This window comes from Somniosus microcephalus, unplaced genomic scaffold, assembly GCF_052327205.1.
Source record: "Somniosus microcephalus isolate GS21.2 unplaced genomic scaffold, FLI_Smic_1.0 unresolved_chr2, whole genome shotgun sequence".
NCBI classification, from domain to species: domain Eukaryota; kingdom Metazoa; phylum Chordata; class Chondrichthyes; order Squaliformes; family Somniosidae; genus Somniosus; species Somniosus microcephalus.
This window is the reverse complement of record NW_028225180.1, coordinates 65,677,933-65,700,430: the sequence shown is the minus strand read 5'-3', so window position 1 is coordinate 65,700,430 and position 22,498 is coordinate 65,677,933. Positions and strand designations below refer to the sequence as shown.

General features: G+C 44.8%; 1 protein-coding gene across 1 annotated transcript in view; it reads right to left on the bottom strand.

Annotated features, from left to right (window-relative positions):
* Window positions 1-483: 483 nt before the first annotated feature.
* Window positions 484-22,498, bottom strand: part of LOC147092758 (leupaxin-like) — a 54,307-nt gene continuing 32,292 nt past the window's right edge. Inside the window, exons 6-9 of the mRNA XM_085976005.1 lie at window positions 21,784-21,957; window positions 19,361-19,442; window positions 10,641-10,789; window positions 484-2,676 (exon numbers count right to left, since the gene is read on the bottom strand). Coding sequence (XP_085832131.1) covers window positions 2,410-2,676; window positions 10,641-10,789; window positions 19,361-19,442; window positions 21,784-21,957 — 672 coding nt within the window. The 3' untranslated portion in view covers window positions 484-2,409. The remainder of the gene's footprint in view (window positions 2,677-10,640; window positions 10,790-19,360; window positions 19,443-21,783; window positions 21,958-22,498) is intronic.

Genomic DNA, 22,498 nt, shown 5'->3' with positions numbered 1-22,498 from the left:
TCTCCCTCTGAGTACCAACTGTGAAAAAAGATTGTGACCCTATTCCTACCTCTCTCAATCTCTCTCTCCCTCTCACTCTCTCTGTTAGAATGGACTGTGACCAGAGGCTGTACCCCTGTTCTGTTCTCTCTCTCTGAGTAGGAATTGTGACCAGAGGCTGCATTCCTTTTCCAATCATACAGAGTTGGAACTGGGACCAGAATCTATGTCCCTGTTCTGATCTCCCTCTCTCAGTATGGATTGTGACTAGAGGTTGTGTACATGTTCCCATCTCTCTCAGAGTAGTGGTTGTGACAAAAGCCTGTGTCTCTGTTCTGATCTCTTTCTCTGAGTAGGGAATGTGAACTGAGTCTGTGTTCCTGTTCTGATCTCTAACTATCTGATTAGGGACTGTGACCAGAGGCTGTGTCCCTGTTCTGATCTCTTTCTCTCTCTCTGAGTACGGACTATGACCATGATGTAAAAAGACTACTGAGCGCTTGGTTTGAGTATAAAACAAGGCTTTAATCAACTGTTTCAAAACCATGAGATTCTAGTTACAACACTAGTTCCTGGTTACAGTAACATCCTGAGCAAGCTGGGCCCGCGCCCGAGTATTTATACTCCTTGGACGGCGCCACCAGCTGGCCGCCCAGTGTTACTTCATGAGACATGATAAGATTCATGACAGACCACATGGTGTGTCCCTTTTCGGATCACTCTCTTTGAGTAGGGTCTATGACCAGAGACTGTACCCCTATTATGATCTCTCTCTCTCTCTCCCTCTCTCTCTCTCTGAGTGGGGACTGCGACCAGAGGCTGTGTCCATGTTATAATAAAATAAGTTGCCACTAGGGACAATGTAAATTAAAAAGATGTACTAGGATGTTACCAGAACTGAAACGTTATGCCTGTTAGGATACACTGAAAATGCTGCGCTGGTTTTCTCTATGAAAGCGAAGACTGATGGGCGACCTAATGGAGTGTCTTAAACTATCTAAAGATTTTGATAGAGTAGACGTAGAGAAAATGTTTCCATTAGTCACTAATAAATCAAATAGTGAATTCAGGTGCTACTTCTTAACCCAATATGTGGTTAGAAAGAGGAACTTGCTGGGAAATTAAATAGCTGAGGCGAATAGTGTAGATGCAATCATGGGCAAATTGCTAAGTACATGAGGGAGAAATGAATAGAAGGATATGCTAATAGAGTGAGATGAAGTAGCTTGCGAGGAGTCTCATTGTGGGCCAGTTGGACTGAATAGACTTTCTGTGTTGTAATTCCCGTGTGTAGTTCATCATAAGTTAAACTCTCCTCGCCGTGAACTGAAGGGGAGGGTGTCGTTATGCACTCGCACTGGAAGTGATTATCCCACTGGATGGGTAACCCAGTAAATTGGAGGATTGTCTGGAAGAGGGTTCAAACCCTGGTCCCACCACTTAGAGGCATCAGTATACAACTGATGCAAACATTCGCTCCTCACTCCCCACCGAGGGATATCGTATACAGCTCACTTTCTTAAAAATGAGCATGAAAGCAGAATGATCGAGAGACCATCTGCAAAAATTATTTATAGCCCCTGTTTTCCCTTTGGTAGTTTTCCAGACATAGTGCGACTTTGCAACCAAGGCTAACCTAACTTGCGGGGCGAGGAACCCACGGGATCGGGTGTAAAGCCAGGTTCACACACAGCCTAATATCACTCTCCTTTGAATTTAATGGAGAGGTGTGTAAATCCAGCGTTGCACCGGACTTCATCAATGTCCCGACTGGGGGCGGGGGGCAGGTTAAAATTAGTCTTTATAAACACTCAACTTCGTTTCCAATATCTGCAGGACCTGACAGTGGAGGTGGAAACGCTTCATTATTTGAATTGTTCATGGGATGTGGGCGTCGCTAGCAAGGCCAGCATTATTGCCCATCCCTATAACTGAGTGGCTTGCTAGGTCATTTCAGAGGGCGGTTAAGAGTCAACCACATTGCTGTGGGTCTATAGTCACATATAGGACGACAGGTTTCCTTCCCTAAAGGCTATTAGTGAACCAGATGGGTTTTTATGACAATCTGGTAGTTTCATGTTCACCATTACTAATATTAGCTGTTTTATTCCACATTTATTTAATTAACTGAACTTGAATTCCCCCTGCTGCCGTGGTTGAGATTTAGAATGCCTGTCCCCGTGAACATTAGTCCAGGCTTCTGAGTTAATAGTCCAGTAACATAACCACTAGACTACCATTTCATTGCATAAAAGGAGCTATCAAGTTAAGAGTAGACCATTATATCTAAGCACGATTAATTAGATCAAATGATTGCAGTGACATACATTCCTGTACAATTGACTTTCAAACCTTTGGACAGGTTGGTGGGCGTACCTCCATTTGCAGTGAGACACATGGGCAGGGACACTTTCGAGCACATCTCTGTTGTTAAATGAACAGTTTATTAAAGCATGAGTTGCAGTAAGGCTTGTCGTTGTGCTCCTTGAAGACGCCTTTGCTGAGCTGTTTAAGGCAGAAAGCGCAGACGAAGTGCTCCGGGTGGAATCTCTTGCCCATGGCGGAGATACAGCGCCCACTGATGGGCTTCTGGCATCCGCTACACAGCGTCCCCTGGCGTTGGTGATAGTGCAGCTCGCAGTAGGGCATTCCCTCAACCTCAAAGAAACAGGCGCTCGCAAATGAGGTGAAACAATCCTGCGTTAGGGACAGAAATGAGAGCAGTTAACATTTTCAGTGTTACAGAGGAATGGGGGAGGACATGCAGCCCATCAAGCCTGTTACATAGGAACAGGAAAAGGTCATTCATCCCCTCGAGTCTATTACATAGGCTATTCAGCCAATCAAGCGTGTTAAATAGGAACAGGAGGAGGTCATTCAATCCCTGAAGCCTATTGCATAGGAACAGGAGTAGGTTATTCAGCCCATCGAGCCTGTTACATAGGAACAGGAGGAGGCCATTCAGTACCTGAAACCTATTGCATAGGAACAGGAGTAGGTTATTCAGCCCATCGAGCCTGTTAAATAGGAACAGGAGGAGGTCATTCAATCCCTGAAACCTATTGCATAGGAACAGAAGTAGACCATTCACTTCTAAAACCTGTTCCTCCATTCAGTTAGTCATGGCTGATTTGTACCTCAACCCCTTGTACCAGTCTGTTTTCCAAACCTTTTAATGTCCTTACCCAACAAAAATCTATCGATCTTAATCGCATTAAGATGATAATTAAGAAGGACATAAGTATGATGAAAACTAGGTTAATAGATTGGAGAAAATCTGATTTTGAGGGGCTGAGAATAGAACTTGGGAAACAAAAATTGCCAACAATATTGGCAAACAACGATGTAGAACAGCAATGGAAAACATTTTAAAACAGAGTGCAGGAAAAATATATTCTGCTAAAAGGAAAGAACAAACTAAACAATAATGAGACTCCATGGATGAATAAAGCAAAAAGGGAACAATTGAGGGTAAGGAAAGAGGCATATATTAAGTACACAGACAGCAGGGAAGTGCATTATATGAGTGAATACGAAAAGATTAGGAGAGAAGTCAAAAAACAATTAGGGAGGCAAAGAGGAGCTATGAAATTAAATTATCAAGGAACATGAAAAAAAATAGTAAAATATTTTATAGGCACATAAATTAAAAAGGAAGGTTGGGATGGGAATAGGGCCATTAAGGGATAGTCAGGATAATACCACAGGTAACGATAGAGAGATGGCAGAAATATTAAATAATTATTTTGCTTCATTATTTACCAGGGAGATAGCACAGGTGGACATGACATTGATGAGATTAGTAATGATATAAGTGCATTTAAAATAAAAAAGATATATTAGATATACCAATCAAATTCAAAGAGGATAAAACCCCTGGTCCAGATGGATTGCATCCACGCATTTTAAAAGAATCGAGGGAAGATATAGCAGAGGCATTACTATGCAAATTTAATAATTCGTTACAAAAAGATATAGTGCCAGAGGACTGGCAGATAGCTAACGTAATACCAATATGTAAGAAGGGGGATTGAACATGTCCAAGGAATTATAGACCAGTCAGCTTAACATCGGTGGTAGGAAAAATAACAGAATCCCTACTAAAGGAGAAAATAAAATAATATCTAGAAACCAAAAATATAATAATGAATAGTCAACATGGATTTCAAAAGGGAACGTCTAGCTTTACAAACCTTATTGAATTTTTTGAAGAGGTAACAGAGAGTAGACAAGGGTAATGTAGTAGATGTAATTTATCGGGATATTCAAAGGGCCTTCGTTAAGGTACCCCATAATAGACTGTTAAACAAGGCCAGAGAATGTTGAGTCAGGGGACAAGTAGCAGAATGGAATGCTGGCTGGCTTCAGGACAGAAAGCAGAGAGTAGGAGTAAAGGGTAGCTATTCACAGTGACAGAAGGTGGGTAGTGGTGTTCCACAAGGATCAGTGCTGGGACCACTGCTGTTCACAATTTACATTAACGATTGAGACTTCGGAATCAAAAACACAATTTCTAAATTTGCAGATGACACCAAATTGGGGACGATAGTCAATATTGAGGAGGACTGCAACAAGTTACAGGAGGGCATTAATAAACTTGCAGAATGGGCATATAATTGGCAAATGTAGATCAACACAGATAAATGTGAGGTATTACATTTCGGTAGGAAGATTAGGGAGGTCACGTCTCACTTGGAGGGTGTGATTTTAGGTGGGTTAGAGGAACACATGGATCTCGAAGTACAAATACACAAATCACTAAAAGGTGCGATGCAGGTTAGCAAGGCTATAAAAAAGCAAACCAAGCACTAGGGTTTATTTCTAGAGGGATAGAATTGAAAAGTAGCGAAGTTATACTAAACCTGCATCAAACCTTGGTTAGACCACACTTAGAGTACTGTGTACAGTTCTGGTCGCCATATTATAAAAAGGATATAGAGGCACTGGAGAGGGTGCAGAGAAGATTTACAAGGCTGATACCAGAAATGCGAGGGTATACATATCAGGAAAGGATGAATAGGCTGGGTCTCTTTTCTCTTGAAAAAAGAAGGCTGAGGGGTGACCTAATAGAGGTCTTTAAAATTATGAAAATGTTGATAGAGTGGATACAAAGAGGATGTTTCTAATTGTGGGGAAGTGCATAACTAGAGGCCATCAATATAAGATAGTCACTGGGAAATCCAATAGGGAATTCAGAAAGTACTTCTTTACCCAAAGAGTGGTGAGAATGTGGAACTCACTATCACAGTGTGTGGTTGAAGCGAATAGTATAGATGCATTTAAGGGGGGGCGAGACAAGCTTATGAGGGAAAAGGGAATACAGGGATATGCTGATAGATTTAGATGAGGAAAGACAGGAGGAAGCTCGGATGGAGCATAAACGCCGGCATCGACTAGTTGGGCCGAATGGCCTGTTTCTGTGCCATATATCTTATGTAACCTTTGTAATCCTGTGTGAACATTTCAATTAATCATCAACGTCCCCTGCTGTTCTGCCTGTTTTGCATCCCTGCCCATGTCCAATTTCACATGGATTCCCCCACCAGTGGGAATGACTTCTCTTTATCTACCTTGTCAAATCCCTGTGTCATTTAAAACACGTCATAAGCTTTCTCCAAATACCGCTAGCTTGATTCACAGCAAACATCTACTAAACAGAAATGTCTGATAACACATTGCTGCAAAATATTGATACCTAGCATTTCAATACAAGTGTCAGTCCCTGGAGCAGTATTTCTTCTTTCTTCTGCATACAAACTGCTCATGACTTTGGGTAAAGCATTTGTCTTTGTAAACATGACAATGACTGAACAGGCTGGAGTTCTTTTCTCCAGCAAAGAAAAGGCTGAGGGGTGTCCTGATGGAGACACTTAAGATTATGAACGGGCTTGATAGTGTTAGATGTAGAGAAGGTGTTTCCATTTGTTGGGGTGCGGGGGGGGGGGACTAAAACTACCTAAGGTAGTCTCTAATAAAATCAATAGGGAATTCAGGAGAAACTGCTCTACCTAGTGAGTGGTGAGAATGTGGAACTCGCTACCATATGGAGTGGTTAAGGCGAATAGCATAGATGCATTTAAGGGGAAGCTAGATAAACATGTGAGGGAGAAAGGAATTGAAGAATATGCTGATAGGGTAAAGACACCGGCATGCACCTCTAAATCCTATGCAATTCTCTGTATTGAATTGTGAGCAGTTTTCACCCCAATTGGCTACCAGCGCTTTAGCCACAACAATCTCGTACAATACAGCGTTGAAGAGGAAAATCTGCCCCTGGAGCAGATTTAATGTATGTTACCTCACTAACAGTAATTTCTGGGATACAAAATATTGTGACAGAAAGCATAAATAACCCTGACTCCCAATCGCTTGGTCTATAGGCAAATGATTATGATAAAATGGTTGAAATTAGTCATTGTTGGGAACGCAAAACAGGTGGTATTGCTACAGTCACTGGTTACACGCACCACGCAATGTTGAGTTCCATTGACATCAATAGTACTGAATATCGGCATGTGTTATGACGGTCAGCTAAAGCATTTCCACCTGTTTTGAGCTCCTGCATATGTCCAATATCACACCAATAAACTTTCATTTGAAGTGTGCGTCCAGCTGTCACATTCTCCCCACATGTTAGGTTAACTATTAAATATAGTCCTCAATGATTATATTCTAGTACTGAGAGAGTGCTGCACTGTCGGAGGTGCCATCTTTAGGACCAGACGTCAATCTGAATCCCCTTCTGCCCTCCCAGGTAGACATAAAATATCCCATGGCACTATGGCGCAAAGAAGTTCAGGGAAGGTCCCTATTGTTGTGTATGTAATATGTGTGCTACTTTGAACCTATGGACAGGACTGCACTACTTGTAGGGCATAGTGATACGCAGTACCACTCCTGGCTATGGGGTATAAATAGTACTGTGGGTACTGATCTCCCCTCAGTTCCCACCTGTGGGCATGAAGTAAAGACCTACGTATAGTCCCTACCTCCAACCAGTAAAGACCTGTTTTATTGTTACTGATTAAGTCTGAGTATTAATTACTTGAACAACTCACAGATTTAACACTGGCGACGAGTCTGATTCGAACCCTGCGGCAGTCACTCCACGGCAGCTTCGTCCACAGCCAGGACGTTGCAGAGAGGTTTCCACCCTCTCCACCCCACTGGAAGACATCCTGACCTCGGAGCCTCCATCGGCGACCGTCAGCTTCTTCTCCAGCTTGGTGGTGGGTAAGCCGTTGTCTGAGCCGGGCAGCGACGCGACAGGCAGTCGACCGCGTTGGCCGCACGAACGGGGCTGGGGGAGCTGGAGGAATAGGGCGCGAGAGCCGCTTCGAGCGGGAGGCGTTTCAACGGAGCGATCGCATCTCCTGATAAGAGCCGAGAGCCGCTTCGCGATCCAGCGATCGCATCCGCTGATAAGGGCCGCACTCGGGCGATCGCGGCGAAGATAAGGGCCGCACTCGGGGGCTGAAGGGAGACGGCGTTGGGGGACGGGTGAAGACCGCCAAGCGCGGGAAAACCGCCATTTTGTGGGCGGAGGACGACGGCAAGAGCGGGAAGCCGCCATCTTGGATAGCAGTAAAAAAAAAAAAAATCTGAGAAATTGCAAATCTACAATGCCTAAACACGGGAATATTAGCACCTTTGATAGTGACCTCGAAGATTGGGCCATATATGTTGAAAGAGTAAAAAATTATTGTAAGGCCAATAAAATTCGTGACCAAGATAAAGCTCTAACATTATTAAATTTAATGGGTGCGAAGACATACGGGCAATTGAAACACCTGTTATCACCAGATGAACCGGCGGATAAGACGTTCGATGAGATTGTTACTGTCCTGAAAGATCATCTAAACCCCACGCCGCTGATGCTAGCGGAACGATTTAAATTTTATGACAGAAGGCAGCTACAGCATGAAAGCAATGCTGATTATTTGCTGGAATTGCGTAAATTAGCGAAATATTGCCAGTTTGGAACGGGACTGACAGAGGCACTTCGAGACAAATTTGTGTGTGGTTTATTTAAACAGGATACACAAAAGCGACTGCTCGAGGAGAATGAGCTGACGCTTGAGAAGGCGGTCACTATGGCAGCAGCACACGAAGCCGCAGCAAGAGGCACGGCAGTAATGCAGCTACGGTCACCGGAGCTCAGTGCACACAAATTGGGTGTGAGTTCTGGCAAATGTTATCGTTGTGGAAAGACAACGCATGATCAGAACCAGTGTTGGTTTAAAAACCAAGAATGTAGAACTTGTGGTAGGCTTGGACATATAGCTAGAGTATGCAGGTCAGGGAAGAAGACCAGCAACAAGAAGTCACCGCAAGGAAAATACGCAAAGGTACACAAGGTGACCGAACAGGAGTCCGATTCAGACGCTAGCAGTAATGAACTGGCTAGCTTAAGCTGTAATGAACTGGCTAGCTTAAGGGTACTCAACGCTGGTAAGGGTGCAGACCTCCAGACAATTTGGGTCACTCTTCAGATAGAAGGAGTCCAAGTAAAACTGGAATTGGACACTGGATCGGCATTGACGGTCATAAATAAGAAAGATTACGGAAAGTTATTCCAACATATTCCCCTACAGGATACGGGGATTATATTGAAAACATACACGGGGCAAAGAGTGTACCCCATCGGGAAAATAGAGGTTGCAGTGGTCCACAAGGGCGAAGACAGTCAAATAATGGACTTATATGTGATATCTGAAGGAGGTCCTCCACTACTAGGACGGGAGTGGATTAGGAAAATGAATATGGACTGGCATTTCCTACAAACAATAACGAGTGAGAACTCGGTGAAGATAGTCGGCCCAGACTCTGGAACGGATGATGGTAAGCCCAACTCAGGTGCAAAAGACAAAGTTTCAGCACAGAATTCCACTGAACAACAACAACATAGTTTAACTGTGGATTCTGAGTCTGGCAAGTCTACTGATGTGCCCATTTCTGAGGGACACCGGGCTCGAACTCAACTCCATTTCAAACTACAACAGCAATTAGAACAAATGCTTCGCCGTTTTGAGCAAGAGTTGAATGCAACGAAAGAGTTCTTTGATATAGAGTTGGAGAATATGGAAAGACAACAGAAGCAGCTGATGGAGAAAATGGAGCAGGAGCACACAAAACGTCTGATGTCAGAGGAGTTAGCGGTCAGCCAACTCCTGCATATGCTGAAGGACAGGACTCTGAAATGGGAAAAACTTGAACACGAACTTCAATATTCAAACGAAAGGGGTTCGGAGCTCTCAAAGGTTATTGGAAGAGCTGAGGTGGCAACACAGGCTGAGATGACTGCAACAGAGCAGCCCTTGGATGCCAAAAGTACGCTGACTCACGTCAACGTAGAACAACAGACCGCTGAAACAGCTGCTCCGGTAGAGGGATTGAATAGTCCGATCAATCAATCTCCAAAAGAAGTTGAAGTAGTAAAATCTCAAATGAGGTCATTAGTAAACGACTTGCTGAAAGCCCAGAAAAAGCTGGATGAAGAGGTACGCATGAAGAAGTCTCTTCAGGAAAGATGTCTGGACTTGGAACAAAAGCTGGCTAACGCCCAGCTGGGTATGGAGGAAATAGAAGACCCTCTCGCTGGCCTAGATCAGGACGACACCGAATATTACTATGTCCTGTCCTGCCCAACTTGTAACTTCGACTCCCACCATACAGAAATCATGGAGGAGCACCAAAAGTCTACGGAACATCGGGAGAAGGTGGCTCTACTACGGAAAAAGGAGGAAGAGAAGGAGGAACTGCGCATGCAGCTGGCAGCTGACAGTGGAGCCCAGAGAGTCTCCAAGAAGCAGAAAAGGAAAAGTCGAAACAGAAGATGACCCATCTGGACCATTATTACCTCTACCAGATCACACACGTGGTCCCTCCGAACGGAGCCAATTCAGTTCGGAAGTTCAAACTGTTAAATCCATGGAAGGACTATTGAATGAGTCACTCCAGCAACGTGAACTGACTACACCACAGAGATTGAATCTGTGAACTGTTTTCTGCAGAGACTGAATCTGTGATCTGTTTTGACATGAAGTTATCTATGTATCTATGTTATTCTGTTATGTAAACCTGAAGTTATATATGTATATAGGTTATTACGTTATGTTAAATGGGGAGATGACTGTAAAGCTAAGAAGGGAGGAATGTTGTGTATGTAATATGTGTGCTACTTTGAACCTATGGACAGGACTGCACTACTTGTAGGGCGTAGTGATACGCAGTACCACTCCTGGCTATGGGGTATAAATAGTACTGTGGGTACTGATCTCCCCTCAGTTCCCGCCTGTGGGCATGAAGTAAAGACCTACGTATAAGTCCCTACCTCCAACCAGTAAAGACCTGTTTTATTGTTACTGATTAAGTCTGAGTATTAATTACTTGAACAACTCACTGATTTAACACCTATCCCTCAACCAACATCAATAAAACAAACCATCGGGTCATTACCACATTGCTGTTTGTGGGATCTTTCTGTGTGAAAATTGGCTTTCCAGTTTCGTTCCATTACGACAGTGATTGCATTACAAAAGTTCTCCAATGGTTCTAAAGCGAGTTGTGAGGTGCTGAGCTCGTCAAAGGTGCTTTATTCCCGATTAGAAATGCAGAGAGATGCCTAAAGACAAAGCGCTCATTGGATCATTGTCACTTACTCTGCATACAAAGCATTCCGGGTGCCAGACGCTGTTGAGTGCTGATAGGTAGTTGTCCAAAACTGGCCGATCACAGCTGCCACACTTGGGAGCGAACATGTTGAAATAGTCTTTGCGGCAATACGCCTTCCCGTCTTTCTCATGGTAACCTAAGAAGGGCAAAAAAACGAGATGCACGTGTGGGGAAAATAAACTAGCAGCATTCTGAAATAGCACAGATAACAAGCAAGAGAATGGGGGTGAAATAGGACACGGGCAGGGATGCAAAACAAGCGGCATCGCATCGGTCACTGGTTACATGCTCCCCTCGATATTCAGTTCCATCAACATTAATAGGACTTAACATCAGACGTGTCCTGTTATGGTTAGCCAATGCGAATCCGTCTGTGTGCCGTGCCTGCCCATTTCCAAATTCACCCCCAGTAACTTTAACTACAATGCCCTCTATCAGCTTTTTGGTATTTCCATAATGATTGTAATACAGGAAGTGTTTTCAATTAATCTCTTTTATAGCAAAAGTAAAATAGGGGGGTCACGGGCCGGATATTCTGATCCCTACAGGTGAGTACGTGCTGTGTACCCACCCATAGGGACATCGGAAATGCTGGTTTCAGCAATGCACTGTGCATGCGCTGGAAACCGGCATTTCTGCACTGTCAGGAAAGCTCTGGACAGATCCTCTGGCTGCACTAGAGAAGGGCCTTTGCGGGTGGATAGTTCCGCTTTTTGGAGACCCAACACCTACAGAAAACCCTTACAATTCTTGTGCCTGGTAAAAGGAGGCATAAGGCCTGCTTTTACCAGGATAAGAGTTGAAAAAATTAAAACAAAAATTCCCATTGATTTATCATTTAAAAGTACTTTAAAAAAAGGTAAGTTTATTTTTAGCCCCTAAAATACTTTAATTATTTTCTTCAAAAATTGAAAGCTTTGTTTAAAATAGTTAATTTATTTTAATTTCAAGTCATTTTAAAAATGTGATTTTTTTTCAATGTATTTAAAGTTTTACTATGTTTTTGGGGCGATCTCCATTCATATATTTAACAGGTCTTCCTGTCAAATGTATGAAGGGAGATTCCCTTCTTTGATTGGCTCCCCATGGCCCACGTGATCCCAGGGACACTGCTAACTACCTGCGCCTCTGGGATATGTGGGGCCCGCACACCGGCAGTTTGGAGAGGCCCAGCAGTGGAACTGTGCGTGTCCCGGGAGCCCTCAGGTAAGGGCGCAGATTTTTCCAGATTGCAGTCCTCCGCTGCGGGAGGCCTGTGATCGGAATATCTGGGCCAATACTAGGAAAATAGGAATCTAAGTATAAATACACAAATCACTGAAAGTAGCAACACAGGTAAACAAGTCCAGAAAAAATGCACTCGGGTTTATTTCTGGAGGAATTCAATTGAAAGGTAATGCTGAACTTGTATCGAACCTTGGTTAGACTACACTTTTTTTCGTTCTTGGGATGTGGACATCACTGACGGGGCCAGCATTTATTGCCCATCCCAAATTGCCCTCGAGAAGGTGGTGGTGAGCCACCTTCTTGAGCCGCTGCTGTCCGTGTGTGAAAGGTCCTCCCACAGTGCTGACTTTGTCATAGCGGTTTGGTTCAACTGAGTGGCTTGCTAGGCCGTTTCAGAGGGCAGTTAATAGTCAACCAAATGGCTGTGGGTCTGGAGTCACGTATAGGCCAGACCGGGTAAGGACAGCAGATTTCCTTCCCTAAAGGACATTAGTGAACCAGTTGGGTTTTTCCCAACAATCCAGTTGTTTCATGGTCACCATTACTGGTGCTAGCTTTTTTAAATCCATGGTGGGATTTAAATTCACGTCTCCGACATTATTTTTCCAGGCTTCAGGATTACTGGTCCAGTAACAAAACCATGATGCTAACATACCCTGTACTTGGAATACTGCGTGCAATTCTGTTCGCCATATTATAAAAAGGATAGAGAGGCACTAGAGAGGGTGCTGAGAAGATTTACAAGGATGATACCAGAAATGCGAGGGTATATCTATCAGGAAAGGATGAACAGGCTGGGTCTCTTTTCTCTTGAAAAGGGAAGGCTGAGGGGTGACATAATAGATGTCTTACAAATTATGAAGCGTTCTGATAGAGTAGATGCAGAGAAAGTGTTTCCACTTGTTTGGAATAGCAAAACTAGAGGCCATCAATAGAAGATAGTCACCAAGAAATGAAATAGGGAATTCAGAAGGAACTTCTTCACACAGAGAGTGGTGAGAATGTGGAACTCGCTCCCTCGGAGTAGTTGAAGTGAATAGTATAGATGCATTTAAGGGAAGACTAGATAAGCATATGGGGGAGAAGGGAATAGAGAGTTATGCTGATAGAGTTAGATGAGGAAAGACGGGAGGAGGCTCGTGAGGAGCATAAACACCAGCCTAGTCGGCTTGGGCCGAATGGCCTGTTTCTGTGCCATATATACTATGTAAACCAATGTAATACAAGCTGCTACCCATACCTCAAAATCTTGTATTTCATTAACTGTTTGTCATTGTCACGGCACTGTTATGTATCTAAAAGCTATGTAATGGGCATTTCGCCAACAGGCACACTCCATTCTCAGCTTGAGATTATTGTATATTTATTGTCATGTGGACTGATATTTGAGATTAAATGGGTTAATTTTAATTAGGGGGTGTAAAATGGGCGATAGCGAATTATAAGCCAGAGATAGGCTCCTCCCGATTTTCTCTTCCATTGACTTCAATGGCAAGAAAAATCAGTGTGGTGGATAATGAATGGCTAACATGATACAGCCCAATTTAGATCATCGCCAAATTTAAAATCACCCCCAGTGTGTGGTGAAAAGAAATTTCCTCCAAAGGGCTTTCCTGATATTGAGCGGTGTTCACTTCAGGAAATTATTTCAAGGAGTCATTGTACATTACAGCCATAGGATACTAAATGTTCGTACTAAACAATTCTCTCCAATATTTAGCACACGCCTTGGCCTGATAAAATATCCAAATTGATTCCCTTGGGCTTTAAACACATGGGCCTAGAAATTGGGTTTTGGCTTAGCCAGGGCTTTAGCGCCGGAAGTTAGTGCCGGCGCTAAGTCCCCTGCGCGCGCCAAAACTTCAGTGGCGTCGCGCCCAAACGGCTGCCGGCGCTACTGAAGGGTCTTTGCGGCGGTACATCGGCGCTAACTGCCGTTTCGCGCCGCAATTCCGGCGCTGCGGCACCCGATGCGGTGCGGCAGGCTGGGGACGTGCAGGCCTCCTCCTCCCGTTAAGGAGGAGCTGCCTGCACCCGGCCGCGGCCCGCGCAAATCAGCTTAAAAATGAGCCCGGCACCTCGGACAAGTGCCGGGCTTGCATCTGTTCCGGGGGGGGAGGGGGGAGAAGTCCGGGGAGGGAGCTGCGGGCAGGCGGCCGGCGGGAAAGTGGCCGGCCGCCGCGGGGCCTTTAATGCGCCGGCGCAAACTGAAGTAAGGCACCTCTGCCAGAACGTTGCTTGCGGCTGCCACGGGCGAGGCGGCCGCAACTCAATTTCGGAGTTCGGGCGGGTTACCACGGCAACCGGGACGCTGCGCACACCGATGACGTCATCGGTGCCGGCGCAGCGCTACCGGTGCAACGCCGATTTAGGGCCCCAGGGAATTTTTAAACTGGCCATAACTCTGGCGCTAGTCCCTCTAGCGCCTCAAAAGCGGCGCTAAGGCTAGTGAATTTCTAGGCCATGGAGTCAAGACCAGGCATGGTCTTCAGGTGAAGCTTGGTGAGCGGGCAGGAGAGGGGAGGAGATACTGAGCCTGGGTACGCAGAAGTACTTAGTCCCCATTATAAAGTCATATATTGTATCCTTACCTTTACTTAATACTTTGAACTTATATTAATTAGAATTAAGCAGCAAAAATGAAGGCAGTTTGGAAGTAGAAAAGTAGAGCTGGTTGGAGTTACAAGGCACAATGTGGATTAGTGTAAAATCAATCCAAAGCAAATAATGAAGTTGACGTACAAGATGTGTTGCTTGATTACACTTCCAGTGACTGCGGGGCAATTTTAACTGAACCCGCCCATCGGAAAACTAACAAGATCAGGTGGAACTTTGGTTTGACACTCCGGTCAATATCCATGATTAGCCGTGGTTCAGTGGGCAACACTCTCATCTCTGAGTTAGAAGGTTGGTGGGCTCAAGTCCCACTCCTGGAGACTTAAGCACTATTAATCTAGGCTGACACTCGAGTGCAGTATTGAAGAAGTGCTGCACTGTCAGAGGTGATGCCTTTGGGATGAGACATTAAACTGAAACCCCGGCCGCCCTCTCAGGTGAACGTAAAAGATCCCATGGCACCATTTCAATGAAAAGCAGCGAGTTATCCCCGTTATCCTAGCCAATATTTATTCTTCAATCAACATCATTAAAACAGATTATCTGATCATTATCACATTACTGTTTGTGGGAGCTTGCTGTGTGCAATTGGCTAACGGGTTTCCTACATTACAACAGTGACTACACTTCAAAAGTATTCCATTGGCAGTAAAGCATTTTGGGACGTCCTGACGTCGTGAAAGGCGCTTTATCAATGCAAGTCTTTCATTCTTTTTCATTAGGGAGCTAAAGCCAGTGTTGCACCTGATCTAGTCAGTGGGCGGTATTTTGTGATGCCTACAGGTGTGCACGAGGTGTGTACGTGCCCGTTGAAGCCGCGCTAGTTCCAGGTTTAGGCATGCAAAGTGCTTGTGCTAAAACCTGGAACTTGTGATCTGTCAAAAATCTTCCTAACAGATCCTCCACATCCCCGGAAGATGGGCCTCTGCGGGTGGAGAGTTGTGATATTTCTCGAACTTACAACTGCCCCCTGAATGCCTCTGAAATTCTTTTGCCTGGTAAGGCCTGCTTATACCAGCATAAGAGTTTTAAAAAATAGAAAAATAAAATGTTATCACTCATTTATAAATTAAAACCCAGCCCAAAAAGGTGTTTATTTTTAGCCCCATTAAAATATATAAACATTTTTTCAAAAAATAAAATTTTTGTTTAAAATATATAATTGAATGGCATTTTAATTAAATTTCACATTGTAATTTGTTGTTATTTATTTCATGTGTTCATGTATTTTTTAAGTGACCCCCCATTCCTACTTATGGAGATTTTATACATACAGAACTCCCATAAGTAGGAATGGGGAGCCCCTTCATTTATTGGTTGGGCCAGCCCTCGTGATCCCAGGGGCATTTGCGAACCGCATGCGCCCCTGGGATACGTGGGCCTCTGCCCACGCAGACCTGGAGAAGCCCAGAATCTCAAGCCTCCATATCTTCAGGGCCACCAGGTAAATGCGTAGATATTTTACAGGTTGGAGGCAACCGCCCGCGGGAACCATCCGATCGCAAATGTTGGGCTAGCGTGTCCCAACGGGCGGGTTGGTTAACAAGCGTATGCAAAAGCATTTCATTGGAATCCACAAGGAGATGGTTCTGAATTAGAAGAGCCATTGTAGGAACGCGGGTTCCTAACTAAAAGACTGAGTTCCACTCAGTGGGCGGTATTTTGTGACCCCTACAGGTGTGCACGAGGTGTACGGGAAGCGGGCAGGAATTTGGACATGAGTCTAGGTTCGGATCGGACATGGCCCTGTGGGTAGCGGAGCGGGCCCAGGGGCTGTGTAGCCTGATTCTGCTCCTATTTTGTGTGTCTAATTCTGTTAGATTCAGGAGATGGTTCTGTGATAGTAGATTGGCGGTTAGGATCAGATCAGCCATGATCTTATTGAATAGCGGAGCAGGCTCGAGGGGCCGATTGGCCTACTCCTGCTCCTATTTCTTATGTTCTTATGTTCTTATGTAGGCGATCAAACAAAATGAACTTTAATGAAACAAACAGGTTTTAACAAGGAATGACGTCATCACGTTTTCCCATCAGTAAGGGGATGGCGCCGTCTGATATTATACGGTGTCCCAAGAAATCGGTCCGCTGCAGGCCAACTGGCACTTGGCCGGGTTGATGATCAAACCGTGCTGACTGAGGCATGTAAAGAGAGTAGACAAATGGCAGATGTGCTCTTCCTTGCTAGCACTGGCGATGAGAATGTCGTCGAGGTAGACGAAGATGAAGTTTAGGTCTCGGAGAACGGAGTCCAATAAGCGCTGGAAAGCCTGTACCACGTTCTTCAAGCCAAACGGCATCCACAGGAACTCAAAGAGGCCGAAAGGGGTGATGACTGCGGTTTTCGGGACGTCTTGCGGGTGCACGGAAACCTGGTGATACCCCCGGACGAGGTCGACTTTAGAAAAGATAGAATTTCCCGCCAAATGGGCCGAGAAATCCTGAATATGCGGGATCGGGTACCGATCAGGAGTAGTGGCGTCGGTAGTCACCACATGGCCGCCAGCCGCCACCCGGTTTCGGGACAATGTGGAGAGGCGAAGACCAGGGACTATTCGACCGGCGAGTAATCCCCAGCCGCTCCATCGTGTCGAACTCCACTTTTGCAGCCGTGAGCTTGCTGGGTTCAAGCCTTCTAGCCCATGCATAAACCGGGGAAGCAGTAGTGGTGATATGATGTTCAACACCGTGCTTTGTGGCTGAGGAGGAGAAAGTGGGCCTGGTCAGCTCCGGGAACTCTCTGAGGAGCCGATTGAAGTCATCCAGAGATGGGAATGCACAGGCGATAGAGCATGCCATGGTGGTACCGTGGTGGCACAGAATCGAGTGGAAGGTGGCTGCATTGATCAACTGGCAGTGCTGGACGTTGACGAGGAGGCCGTTGGCACATAGAAAATCCGCCCCTAGAATGGCCTGCAAGACCATGGCCGTGACGAATTCCCAATGGAAGCGCTGACCGCTGAAACACACTTGGACCCGCCGCTTTCAGAAAGTTCGAATGGCTGCACCATTAGCCGCCACGAGGGAAAAACCGTGGTCCCCAGCTTGCATATCGAGATTCGACACAGGTAGGATGCTACACTGCGCCCCGGTGTCACAAAGGAAACGTCAACCCGATAGGGAATCGGGGATGTAAAGAAGTTTCCCCGAAGATCCGATGGCCATAGTAGCCGCGGAGCGCCCGTTAGGCCCGATCCTCCTTCACCAGGAACGCTGCAGGAGCTTTGTTTTTTTTTGGGGCGAAAAGCTGCAGGAAGAGCGGCAGCGTTGTGCTTTCGTGCCAAAACGGGCGTGCTGGGAGCACCAGCCTGCTGCAAGAGGAGCTGGAGCCGCATCTGTGGGGGATGGGCGCCTCGTGGCCGCGCAGCACTGCTGGGTTACTGTGAAAATCTTAACTGCTTTGGCAGCAAGCTCAGCGCAGTCTGTAACCTCGGACCTGGCTAGGGCAGCCTGCACCTGCTCCGGCAGTTGGCAGAGGAATAGCTCCCGGAAGAGGAAGCATTCCGGTTCAGCACCTAAGAGCGTGAGCATTTGGCTCATGAGCTTGGACGGTTTGGAGTCCCCGAGGCCGGGCATAGCGAGGAGCCAGCGAGCGCATTCTGACTTCGAGAGCCCGAAGACTTGTAGCAACCGCGCTATTAATGTATCATACTTGCGGTCAGTAGGAGGACTACCGAGGAGGCTGACGATCTGCGAGGGCGGAGACCACGTAGTAATAACGGGTCTGATCCACGACGATGTTCCTGATGGTGAACTGGGCTTCAGCCTGGATAAACCACGTGGCTGGGTTTTGCTCCCAGAAATGTGGCAGTTTCAGAGTCACGGCGTTCGTTTCCATGCTGAAGATCTTCCGCGAAAACCGTTCACGAAAGTCGGGGTCACCAATGTAGGAACGCGGGTTCCTAACTAAAAGACTGTGTTCCACTCAGGAGATCAAACAAAATGAACTTTAATGAAACAAACAGGTTTTAACAAGAAACTGCAGGATAACATCGAATGTAGATCTGCTCTCTCTGGAGACTCCACGAGGACTGCCCCTACAGTCCCATGGCTGACGTCATGACGTCATCACATTTTCCCGCCAGTGGGGAATCACTTGATGAACGGCATGACGTCATCACGTTTTAGCCACGCTGTTAAAGTAACCACGCTCTGTACAGTTAAACAGCATAAATAAAGATACAGACTCAGGCTGTAGCTAACATGTTGTTAAAGGAATTATGTACAAACGATCTGAGTCCTTTGGTGGCTCCGCCACACCATCTTATCAGGATTCTATTCAACCAATGGAAATAATGGTGCAAAAGGGCTGAGGCTATGCAGCTATTTTAATATACCCTACTGTTAACTGTCTGTTTGGCACTTTCGTTGTATTCTTTTTGTATCATTTGTTTCTCAATTCATTTCAAAGTAAACAATAAAATAGCACAAACTACAAGAAATTAGAGTTCAATTTTGCTGCATTCTATTCAAATTTGTAAAAGGACTTATTTGGCAAAAAAATTTCACAAAAATTCCACTTGGAGGTCATTTTAACAGTGAGCATCGGTGAAAAACCGGCGATATCAAATAGGTGGGTCAATGTACACCCTGCTTGATTCTGCCTTCAATCATGCGCAGTTTATAACGCATGGCAAATTTGATATCACCCATTTTACACCATCGCCCCAAAATTAAAATGACTCCAATTGAATTGACCTCACGTGTAACAATTTTCAGCCACTTACTTATATAGGCAGAGACAAAGGTCAGCATTATACCAGTGCTTTATACAATTCATTAAAAAACTCACTGGATGAAACCAAAATGTAATGGACTGCTCCCAAAAATTTGAGTGGTGACTCCTGAGGAGTTCTGGAAAACTTACCATCTTTCCCAAAGATATCACCGCAGTGCGCACAGAAGAAATGATCTGGGTGCCATGTTTTATCCAGGGCTGTGAGGATCTTCTATAAATGGGCAAAATGAAATTAAGTGAAAAACAATCCTCGATCTTTTTGGCATCTGTAGAAATATCATTCAACTGCCATCCACTGCTAGTCTGTAACTATTTGACACTTACTGGGGTAGAGATTCCTACTGGTTGGGAGCGCAACATGAGTGGTGTCGCAACGGTCACCTGTTATACGCCCAGCCCGATATTAATTTCCATTGGCAACAATAAAAACGAAACCGGGCATGTGGTATAACGGCAGGGGAATTCGATTCTGCCTCTGTTGCATCCTGGCCCATGTCTAATTCAACCCTTACTATCTGTTGGGTGGTTCTAAGTAACCAGAATCTCAAAACACCACCATAAGAACATAAGAATTAGAAACAGGAGTAGGCCATTTGGCCCTTCGAGCTTGCTCCGCCTTTTCATAAGATCATGGCTGATCTTCGACTTCAACTCCACTTATTACCCAGTCCCCATATCCCTTGACTCCCCTAAAGTCCAAAAATATATTCATCTCAGCCTTGCATATACTCAACGATTCAGCATCCACAGACATTTGAGGAAGATAATTCCAAAGATTTGCAATCCTCAGAGTAAAGACATTCCTCCTCATCTCAGTCTTAAATGGCCGACCACTCACCCTGAGACTATGACCCCTAGTTCTCGGCTCTCTAGCCAGGGGAAACAACCTCTCAGCATCGAACCTATCAATCCCCCTCAGTATCTTATATGTTTAAATGAGATCACCTCTCATTCTTCTAACCTCCAGTGAATATAGGCCCAATCTACTCAATATCTACTCAAAGAACAGCCCTCTCATCCAATCTAGTGAACATTCGTGGCACTGCTTCTAAGGCAAGTATATCATTCCACAGATAAGAAGACCAAAACTGTGTACTGTCTCACCAAAGCCCTGTACAATTGTAGCAATGCTTCCTTACCCTTATACTCCAACCCCCTTACAATAAAGGCCAACATGCCATTTGCCTTCCTAATTGCTTGCTGTACCTGCATGCTAACTTTGTGTTTCCTGTACGAGCACATCTAAACATCTCCGAACACCATTTAATAGTTTCCCACCTTTTTAAAATGTATTCTGTTTTACTATTCTTCCTACCAAAGTGAATAACCTCACATTTCCCAAAATTATACTCCCACTGCCACTTTACTGCCCACTCTCTTAACCTGTCTATATCCCTTTGTCTTCCTCACACCTTACATTCTCACCTGGCTTTGTATCGTCAGCAAACTTCGATACTTTGCACTCGGCCTCTTCATCTAAGACATTAATATAGATTGTTAACAGCTGAGGCTCAAGCACTGATCCTTGCGGTACCCCACTAGTTAAAGCCTGCCAACCGGAAAATGGCCCGTTTATCCCTAGTCTCAGTTTTCTGTCTATTAACCAATCCTCTATCCATGCTAGTATATTACCCCAGCCCTTATCTCACTCACTGTTCATGCCAATTTATAAAGAGATTCTCTGTAAATAGTGCTACAAATTACAAGGACCATGAAACTCATGCACGAAACTTCTAATGCTAAACAATTAAAACAACATCATTTACAACATTGAATTCAATTTGAAATGAATGGGTATGAATGTGGTCACTTCATTTCGCAGCATAGGTCACAGAAGCTGGCAGGAGGCAGAACGTACTGAAGGCCGTATGATATTCCACCGATCTGAGATTCGGGCAAATAATAATGAATAGAGGGAGACCTTCAGATGAATTTTGATTTAACAAAATGGGGTCGAAGGGACTATGAGAATGCATATAGTCTTCCATATTTGCTACTTAGAATCGTTATGAATGAAAAACGTCAGAAGAACACGGAGGATAGTAGTGAAATGGCGAGAAACGAGACTTAACATATTCAGGTGTTCTAGGAAGCTATGCATTAAACTGTTACTACACGTCATGTGTAAGTCATTGGGTGTGAACTGCTTTGGCACTACCGGAAGTCATGAACGACGCTATATAAATGCTACGGTAGAAATCAGACTGGTGGAGGGGGGTTGTAAAACAGGCAGAATCACATTTTCCGACCGCTTTACAATACGCCTGATATTGAATTATATTAAAATCGATGGCACTGAATATTGAGCTGGGCGTATAACGGGCAAAGAATCCAATATTGCCTGTCTTGCATCCCCATCCATGTCCAATATCACAACTTCGTTCTTTATTCTTCGATTAAAATGTATGCTAAATATGGTGAGCATTGCACTATTATACCAGCCTTCCAAACATGCAAAAACAATGGTTTCGAATCATTAAGGGACTAACATAGTAAAATATTCTTAATGCACACTGAGATGTCAATTCCAATTTGGTTTCAGTCGAACTTACATCTAGAATAGGACCGCTGCAGTAGGCACAGCGTGGGGAGAAGAGGTTGTGGTAATCCTTATGGCAATATGCCCGACCATCCCGTTCGCAGAAACCTTTCAATCCGATTTCTTCATTGCAGTGAGTGCAGACAAAGTGTTCTGGGTGCCAGGTCAAACCCATCGCCGTGACAATCTGAAAATCCCAAAATACATGTTTCAGCTTTAATAGGCAAAGTCAGTGGGCAATCGCTCATTCAGTATACAAGTCTAGGTTTCCTAGAGGAAAAGCTGGTGGCAACAATTGTATTCCTGACTTTGCTTTCACTTAAATGACGGTAAGGGAAAATCTGACCCATTCTGTACGGGGTGTGCGATCTTCCCCACTAGATCTAGATCATTTCAACGACCACTTTTCACCAGAACTCACTCCAGAAGAGGATTCTCAGTTACCAACAACGTAGGGTGCAGTTATCGCTAAAATTGAGGCTTCAAGGTGCATGTGCATATGGTCCTAGATAACAATCGAAGGTCTTAAAACAGATTGGGCTCCTGATCCGAATTACCTCACCACGAATGTGTGCAAAGAAGCTGGAGCTGTGACTTCAATGGAAATAAAAATCAGGGGACATGAAAAACAGATTTCCAAAATCACCATCACCCGTTTTACACTATTGGTATCAGCCATTTTACACTATCAGCATTAATTATTTTATACTATTGCTATAAACCAGTTT